At 48.4% G+C, this 9,443-nt stretch overlaps 1 protein-coding gene across 1 annotated transcript in view; it reads left to right on the top strand.

Moving 5' to 3' along the window:
• The window catches only part of HDAC8 (histone deacetylase 8), a gene marked incomplete at its 3' end in the record, with an annotated part of 17,693 nt that extends 9,256 nt beyond the window's left edge, over positions 1–8,437 (top strand). Inside the window, exons 7-8 of the mRNA XM_010287824.1 lie at positions 6,559–6,731; positions 8,343–8,437. Coding sequence (XP_010286126.1) covers positions 6,559–6,731; positions 8,343–8,437 — 268 coding nt within the window. The remainder of the gene's footprint in view (positions 1–6,558; positions 6,732–8,342) is intronic.
• Between the last annotated feature and the right edge of the window lie 1,006 nt (positions 8,438–9,443).

Below are 9,443 nucleotides of genomic sequence, written 5' to 3' on the forward strand. Positions count from 1 at the left end.
GGCAGAACAGTCTGGCCTCCCTTGATGCCGGCAACAACTGCCTCCCCAGTCTTGGTGAACGCTCATCTGCTGCAGATATCCCACAGTGATATAAATAAACAGGGAGGAAGTTTGCTCTTGGCATCTCGGAGCATATGCACTTTGCACTTGCCTCCCTGTAAGTTACAGTGCTTGTGTTTGATAGCTTTTGTTTTAGTAGATGCAGAACAGTCTGGCCTCCCTTGATGCCGGCAACAACTGCCTCCCCAGTCTTGGTGAACGCTCATCTGCTGCAGATATCCCACAGTGATATAAATAAACAGGGAGGAAGTTTGCTCTTGGCATCTCGGAGCATATGCACTTTGCACTTGCCTCCCTGTAAGTTACAGTGCTTGTGTTTGATAGCTTTTGTTTTAGTAGATACAATCCTGTCCTGCTTTTGAGGTGGTGTGGCACATGGGTAATTGCCTATTGTTTCTGGAAGTTGAATTATATGGGCTCCAATTAAAGTACATTGTTACTGATAGCTGCTGCATGGAAAGGGGGCCAAAGTGTGACTTTATGTATTTATTTATTTTCTGGAAGGTCTGGTGTCTTTAAAATTTTGAAGACAAAGGCAGACAAGGATGAAAATTTTCAGAGCTGCCATGACAATGACAGCACCAGAGCTGGATGCTGAGTTTCTGTGGTATGCTCTGCTCATCCAGAGATGTGCCCAAGGCATGTTCCCACTAAGAGCCCTCTGGGACCCTACCTGCTCATGTAGTCTCTCTATCAAGAGAGAAAGCTAGGATGGGTCTGGCTAACTGTAAGCATCCAGAATAGCTGATTTGCTTGATCACCTTCCAAACTGCCCAAATTAGTGAATGAAATTGTTTCTGAAAAGATGTCGGTAACTTTACCTGGAGTTTAAATATTAACCTTGTGAAGACTAAAAAAAATGCAATATGTGAGAAACATTGCAAGTGCAGAAAAGTAAACTTGAGAAGTAATCTAGAGACATTCAAAAGCATTATCTTTGCTCCAAAGACAAAGAGAAATCTGAGTTATTTTAAATGGCTGTAGTAGTTTGCTTGATAAACTTGCAATTAATTATAGCTGAAAGATATAATTGATCAGCCATTTGTCCTCTTAATACTGTCCAGAATGTTAAAAAAACCCAAAAAATTAACAAACAAACCCACCCCAAAATCTGAATGCTGTTTGGCCTGTCAATATATGTGATGCAGGGGAGCTGTGTTACCCGTGTGTAGGCATGGATCTAGCAAAATTCTGCTTTAGCTGGTGTAGGCAGGACTGTGTGACACAGATCTGCTCAGGTGGAAGTTGATGTCTCCATTATGTTGATGGAGAAATTGGTTAGTAACATGGGTCACTTGCAAAGAAAGCGTGTGGAACCTTTGAGGCACCAAAGGCTTGTCTGCTATTTAGAAAGAAGTTACTATTTCTTTATTTACAGTGTCTTAGTAAAGGAAAATAGGATGACTGTGGTGGATGTATTGCATCCCAGCAGCCAGCTCTCTTGGTTCCTTTGGGCTCAGCTGCCATTAGTGATGTTCCTTGTGTGGCACTGCCTGGTGGTGGGACCACGGGCTGGGGTCTTGTGCTGCCCGCAGTGGCACAGACTGAGGTTGGTTGTTCTTGGGGGAGGAGAAAGGCCAGTTCCTTCTTCTCTGATCTACTTTTTCCTAGTCTGCAGGCTTTTGGCGAAATAAAAAATAATGCTTTTTCTTTTAATCCTTCCAAGCGAGGGCTTTCATCCGCTGTCAATATGTGGGCACCTTCAGCGTCCCAGGTGGCAGCATAGGTCTCTGTAGATCCAATTTCAGCCTCCTGATGGTTGGCTGTCTTCCTTTTGGTGCCTCTTGTGAAGCGCTTGGACAAGGCCCATGTGGGAAAACCCAGACCAGACTCTTCTTTTTTTTTTTGAAGCAAAAGTTTCCCACTTGCAACAATAAGACTAAAAGCAGAGACTGCTGTTTCTTGGGAGGCTGCAGTATTGCTTTCACAGTGCATCCAGCTGTGCCTGTTCCTAGCTACGTTGGGTCAAGGGTATCTACTGCTGCATCCTTCCCCCCCATTTCAGTGTTAGGGAGGAGGCCAGCAGAGAGGTGAGCGGCCTCTTCCTAGTGGAGTACCAGTCTAAAGAAGACAGCGGTGGGGGAAAATGAGGTAAAATAATGGAGTGAATGATAAAAAGCAATGCCTGCATGACTGTCAGCATCTAGTGGGTATTTTTCATGTTGTGCAGGTGTAAATGGAGACTCCTGGGGAGAGGGTGCGTGCTCCCTCAGGTGTTGAGTGCGTGTGGCAATGAAAAGCACCATGTGGCCATGAAATGCTGCAGTAATACGAGTCCGGTTCTGAATCTGGTGCTTATGCATAGGCACTGAACAGTACAGACCCCATAGTGACCATGTTGTTTGGAGGCTCTGGAGATTAGGGATCTGATTCACAGCCAGATTTGGGATCTGCTTGGAAGGGTTTGGTCTTCCTATCGCTCTAAGAGTTGAATTCAGCAGGCAGTGAATGTGGGAGACCCAGCCCACCATCTGGACTTCATGGGTTGTTTTTCATCATGCAGCAGAGCACAAATCCTAGATGTTCTTCCAGACTCTTAAAAGTTTAAAATACGTCCACAGTCCCACAAACTTTGCAGAAATTTAATGTTCTGAGTTTTTCATGGTTTGGGATGAAATTTGGAAACCTGGTCTGAAATTCCAGACCCCTGCTTTCTTTTGAAGCGTCCCAAGTTTTAACCTGGGGAAAAGGCCCCATGGAGGTTTCTGAGTGCCTGTGCTGGCAGGCATTACATGCGCGCTGCATTTGGGCACAACCCCCAGCTCAAACCTACTTTGCAGCTGACAAAATTAGTCTGGCTGCTTTCTTTAGCTTACAGACAGGGCTCGTGATGTTGCTGGTGCAGCTGTCGCCTTGGCATATCATAGGTCTCGCCGGGACGTGTACAGAGCAGCAGGGTGGCAGACCCACGGGAGCCAGGAGGCGAGCTGGCGTGGGGAGTGTTTGCTGGCTCTGAGAGCACCAGGGCCCTGGGCAGCTCTGGGGCTTGGTCCGCCTGCAGTGTGGAGGGAAGGAAGAGCAGGCAGGCCCATGTGTTGCTGCTAAGGTGACAGCAGATGTGGCTTGATTGCTTGGTGGGTTTTGCATGCAGCTTTTTGGAGGTTGGAGGTGTAAGTCACAATCTTGCCTGTATATCCAGGTAAAGGAAAGTCCTCCAGTTAGGGGAGCTCTTTCCTGTGCTGCTGGCTGTCTCCTGGCACCGATGGGAGGAAACATCATGTGGCACTGGTCCTCTTCCAGTGGCAATCTCACTGGAGCTGTGAAATTTTGTCTGCCGCTCTGGGTTTGCTTGAGCAGTTGCAGAAGTCTGTTCTCTTCCGTCCTCCCTGTCAGGCGCTGGCTTTTTTAGCTGTTGTTATGACCTCTCTGGGGGTTACAAAAGGCAGCTTCTCTGTCAGCCTTTTCCTTCAGGGGCTGGCAGAGGGGGCAGTGAATTGGATGCTGCTGAAAGAGTGAGCTTGGAGAAGTCTGAAAACTGGCAACATCTGTTCATCTCTGCTGCAAGGACAGGCAGTGCAGCCCTGGCTCGGCGCACTGCTGTGCCAGGGCAGAAAGGAACTGCTGGGGTCACCTTGTCTTCATGGCCCTACGTTGCCCAAGAGACTTCCCTGAACTTGTTTGTTAGGAGCAGAAAGGGGGCAGAACATCCCCTTTGCACATGTGCCAAATGAGTGCACAGTCCAGACCACATGGTCCTCGCTGGCCGTGCTGTGCCCTGGCCGCAGTGATGAGGGTACCATCCCACTGGAGTCAGCTGTCACAGGTCAGAGGTTCCTGCACCCGCAGCTGTGAGGCAGTGAGAGATCTTTGCTGTGCTCATGATGCATCTCGATCCAAAGTCGGTTTTCTAGCTGGAATTAGTCTGCTGTTGCAGGGAGGTGTATCGGGAGTTCCCAGAGAGGCTTGGAGCTCTGACGGCATGACTGAGCTGGTCTCCCAGAGAGATGCTGCCAGAGGGGGAGAAGAATCCCGTTCCCACTGCCTTATCCTTGGCTGCCCACTCCTTTCCTCTCTTTGCCTTGCTGTGAACCAGTTCAGGGAGTTAACCTAGCAGAAAACTAAGCCTGCTAAGCAACTTTCTACTAGTTCAGCACTCTGAAAGTGCACATTGTGGGATCAGAGCAGCTCCATTATAAGCAAAAGGATGGGTGGAAGGGACTACCTGCTGCTGTGTAGTCAGTTCAGCTTTATTGTCAGCTCAAGCTTGTAGCCTGCATGGGTGTGAGGGTCTGTCAACATCTGGATAGGGCTGAGACTGCAGAGCAGATTTCCTGAAAGACCAGAATTACTCTGCCCCTGAGCACAGAGTAGGGCAAGAAAGGGGCAAAGCTACCCTTATGCATTAACAGAGATCCCAGCAGCTACAGACAAATGCTGTCGTGTCAAGGAGATGATTATCATTGAGGTAATGTCTGCAATGTGCTTTGAAAATGAAAAGCTCTGGGACAGAGTGAACTTTTGTTTAGAATTTCTCATGTAGCCAGCAAAAACCGGCAGGGATGGACTAAAAGACTCTTCTCCATCCTCATTGGGAGACCTCACTGAGAAATAGTAGGAAGCTTTGGCCTGAAGTGAGTTTCACTGGGGAGATACGAGAAGGACTCGTGATAGTGATTGCGTTTTAGTGGAAGTGGCTGTCCTTGCACAGTGGGATTGATGAGGGGGCAGGGGACTCCCAGTCTTTGCTAGCAAGAGGCAAACCATCCTCAGTCCGTCTTACTTCTCGTGCGTCTGCCTATTTCTGGTGGATCCATGAGGAATGTAAAGCTTCCTAGGGAAAAAGTGAGCTGTTTGAACTGGCCAGTGTCAGCTGCCTGTCTAGGAAAAGTGGAGAAGTGTGTCCGAGGGAGATGGGGGAGGAGGGACACAGAGACAGCTCACAGGAGCTGGAAGTGCTTGCAGAGGTCTGAGTGTAGGCAGCGACAGCCCTTACCGGCAGCAGACAGTGTCAAGAAGCCCTACAGTGTTTGAAGAAAGATGGTTCAGTCCTACTTAGTCCAGGGAGGGGTAGTACAATGTGGGCCTTAGGCAGAGGTGGAAGCCCCTCTCATCCATCCTGCCCTTGAATCTGCAGAAGAGAGGCTGACTTTTGTGTCCACTTCAAGAGGGAAGCTTATTCTGATTTGACTGCTCTTTCCTTGGCACTATGCTTTTCACCATCTGCCTCAGTTTGCTTAGGCTGGTGGGACTGTGTGGACAACATGGCCTGGTAGCTGTCAAAACATGAGTGGTGTGAGTAACTGTTGGCTGCCCGGCCCTGCCATGGTACTTGGGGTGCTGGGGCCAGGCTCTCAGCATGTTCAGGCTGTGCTGCCATACCTGTGGTGAATACGCATACTGAATGGAAATCCTGTTTTCCTGCAGGCTCACATATTTGGTCTCAAGGGGCTGAGTTTTTTCCGTGAGTTTTTCTCATCACCAGTTGAGTTTTCTCCCAGCAGTGCCTGTATTCAGTAGTGAATTTGTGGTGCTTGTAGAGCTGATGGCCTCAGCCCTGCAGGCATCTGCCTTGGCAGACTGTACCGAGCTCAGTGGGGTTCCTCGGCTGGGTGCGGTGACTGGCTAAGTTTCTTGGGGTGAGTGCTGGTAAATGCAAGCTCTTTGTCACAGGGAAGCAGCTCTCTTGTTTGGCACCACAGTGGTTTCTAATTGCATATCCAATAAGAACTGGTGATGCTTAAGTTCTCTTAACCAAGGCAAAAGCATTTATTCCAGGGATCACATCTGTTTCTACTTTAGCAAAATAAAAACATTGTTGTGAAAGGAACATGTTTTTCTTCATTATTTGCCTTGTGTTTTGGGCTTTGGAGCACAGTGCTGGGAACAGGATTATTCCCTTTGTGGTGTTCGTAATACTAAAAATCTCCTGGAGCAAAGCCAAATGTCTGACATGCCCAATTGCCTTCTGCAAGAGAGAAGGCTCCTAATAAACTATCTCCAGGACATTGGTCCTGCTGCACCCCAGCATCTGCTAGAGGATCCAGGGGAAATGTATTTCTGCATCAAGAACCATATGGGAGAGAGGAGAATGAGACCCTAGACAGAGCCTTCCTGTTTGTCCTGTCTTGTCCTGGTGAGAGGTGTCTGAGAGTTTAGGATTGTTGTTTTGCCAGACCCTGCTCTTCACTGTGACTTTTGTAGGGGAGAAGAGCCCCTGGATTTGGCTGGCAGCCCTTCTGCTCAGGGTGGCCAGTGTAAACGTGTGGTTTGATGCTACCACTAAGTTGATCAGGACTAGATCCCCCTCTCCTGTGATGCTTTTGCCTTCATCAGCCTTGTGATGAGCACTTTGAGAGCTAAACTTACTGCCGAAGAGTGGTGGAGACAGAAGCTAACTGGGAGCAGAGGGAGCGTAACTGGTATGAGCAGGGTGGGAGCAGAGAATGCAGAAACCTTGAGAGGCTTGATCTTGAGGTAGATCTGAGGGACTAGGGCCATGCCACCAGCATCATTCTGAGCTGTGTTTGTTGTAACCCCCACTGCTGCTTCTCTCCACAGCGTGCTGAAGGCGGTGTACGCTGCGTTCAACCCAGATGCGGTTGTGCTGCAGCTGGGGGCAGACACCATTGCTGGAGATCCCATGTGCTCTTTCAACATGACGCCCGAGGGAGTGGGCAAGTGCCTGAAGTATGTCCTGCAGTGGCAGCTTGCAACTCTTATCCTGGGAGGAGGTGAGTACATGCATGCCCTGCTGCTCACAAGGAAATGGATTTGTCCTCCTGTGACCCTTCCTTGAGTGTGTGTCCTTGGGCTCGGCACTGACTGAGTTTAGCTGGGTGACTGCTGCATGACAGGGGGGCAGTCTGTGGCACAGTACTATTTTCACACAGCCTTGAAATCCTTGATACCAACAGGTGTAAGTCAGTCCTGACCCTAAGATCTTGAGTTAAAGGCTGCTTGGCGTCTCTGGAGAAGAGCAGAGACTGTTAACCCCAATGAAATGACCCTGGCTTCTCAATGGCACCTCTGATTCCCATCTTTGCAGATCAGCCCTTCAGCGCATCTCTTTAAAAGTGAGGGCTGTGTTCCCAAACCTGCCTCGGGCATCTGGCAATGAATGATTTTGTTTGGATTCAAGCAGGGGCTTGGGAAAAGGACTGGCTGCCTGCATGGTACAGCAGGGCTCTGATACCCAGTGAAAGCTAAGGTTGACTTAGCTGTTCCATGCTGTATAACCAGCTGCTTGTCCAGTGGGGAGAGCACAGGACAGGCTTTATGCAACAGAGCGTTTCAGAACAACAAAAGCCACCACGTGCCAGGGAGAGCCCTCCAGCTCTGTGCCTGGAGCTATACCAGCTCTAGCTGTTGTCCTTTTTGCGACGGAGGAGATCAGGTATAGCATGTTAAGCCTAAAATTTTATATGCCTAATGCACTTTCTTTCGGAAAGGTTATGAGTGTTCAGTGCTGCTGTGGGTATGTTGGGGATGGCACCTTTCAGGCAAAAGGAAGCCTCAAAACTTTTGTCAAAAAATGAGGGACAACTATTTGTCACTCATGAAAATACCAAAAGTGTCCCACCACTGCAGCCTGTGGAAGCATTTGAAGTGGAAATTGCGGGAGGAGTCAATACTTGAAACAAAACAAAACAAAACAAGGTGTTCATCTCTTTTCAAAGTGGTTTTCTCTCTTACTCTTTTAGTCATCTTTGCTGGAAAAAAGCTTCTTCTGAATGTCTTGCAGGATTGCTTTCAGCTGACGTTTCTCCTTCTGGGCTCATGTACCATTACCATGGACATGACCATTACCATACTGACTGTGAACCTTCAGTTACTTGTAAAGCAGTCACACGTTGTACTAATGACCTTCATATTTGTCCTCAAACATGACAGTGCTGAGGAGCTCACCAGCAAATGTCTGGGCATGTGTATTATGTTTTATGGGTCAAAGGCTGGCATTAAAAAGCAGGACTCCCCACTGCTGCCCTTGCACTTCTCCCCCTGTTATTTTTTAATACCCCTCCTTGTTGCCAGGAGAGGGCCCAGCCCATGGGGCCAGGGGCTTGTGCTGGGTCTAAGATGGTGGCTGGAGGAGCCTGGCCTGTGCCACGCTGGGTTCAATTTGGGAGGTCGGCCCTTGTATGCAGTGTCATTCGGACCTGTCCTCGTGTAGGCAGCAGGTGCAAAATGCAGTTTTTGGACACAGCTTGAGTGGGTGAAATAAGCTGAACTCATGTAAACTGTGTGTTGTCTCCACAATTTGTTCCTTACACTAAAATCTCTTCCTCTGTCTTCCCTTTCCCCACTCTTCCCCCCTCCAAAATCACAATTCTTGCTGGAGACAGGAGGCTACAACCTTGCCAACACAGCTCGCTGCTGGACATACTTGACTGGGGTCATCCTTGGGAGAACACTGTCCTCTGAGATCCCCGATCATGAGGTAAAGCTTTGACAAACCCACCCTTCTCCTTGCGCGAGAGCTGAGTTGCTCTACCTAATCCAAACGGCATCCCTGCCACTCAATACTGTTTTGTTGAGGCACTCCTGTAACAATAACGCACTGTCCTAGCAGCATAGTGGGTGCTTGTTCTCAAAACCCAAGGCTGTCCGCATCTTTTTGCAAGAGATCTCAGGTACCAATAAACTCCAGTCTCAGATAATTACAGAGAGGATGGGGAGGAGGAGTCACCCGTTTGCTCAAAGAGCTCTTTAGGATGTGCATGTACTTTTGCCAGGAAAGAGCCAGGCCTTTCTCAAGGCTTTAGATTTTAACTCTGATTTCATCGACTTACAGAAAGTACCAGGTGCAACTTCGAAGCTTTTCTGACCAGCAGTCTTGCGGCGGGCTGTGGGGCCAGGTGCTGTTTACAATTGCGTATGAGCTGTCTCAGTTCCAGTGCTGGCGCTTTTGAAGTCTTGAGCGGGGCCCTGGACAGCTGGTTGGAGGGACACAATCTAGACTGAATTTGGGTGGAATAACTATAGGTTCATAATAGGTCTCAGACCACAGATCACTGTTATTGACCCTATAGAAACAAACCTGCATGTGCAAAGCAGTTCAAACCTACAGTGACTACAGAGGAGAATTAGGGTTTTGCCTTTGTCTAAGGATCTCATGGACCAGTGTGCATGAGGAAGTAAAGCATTTGTGTGGATTGAAACTGGAAATTCATCGTTACAGAAACTAGCAATTACAGATGCAAGATGCTTTTTGAGAGGTGTTGTGCTTAAATATGATCCTTTAATCAAGTTTCTGCAGAAACAGGTTTTAAACAGGGTTTTTTTTTTTAGATCTTTTGTATATGTGGGAAGTGAAGAGGCTGGGTCCCTCTGCAGGAATGAACTGCTGAAGGTGGTTAAGTTTTGCCTGTTTGTTGTTGTTCTGAACAGTTTACTTGTTGTGTTAATGATTCCCGAGTGCCCTGAAGGATAAGAGCGGTGTGGGA

Source organism: Phaethon lepturus, unplaced genomic scaffold (assembly GCF_000687285.1).
Source record: "Phaethon lepturus isolate BGI_N335 unplaced genomic scaffold, ASM68728v1 scaffold31705, whole genome shotgun sequence".
NCBI lineage: Eukaryota > Metazoa > Chordata > Aves > Phaethontiformes > Phaethontidae > Phaethon > Phaethon lepturus.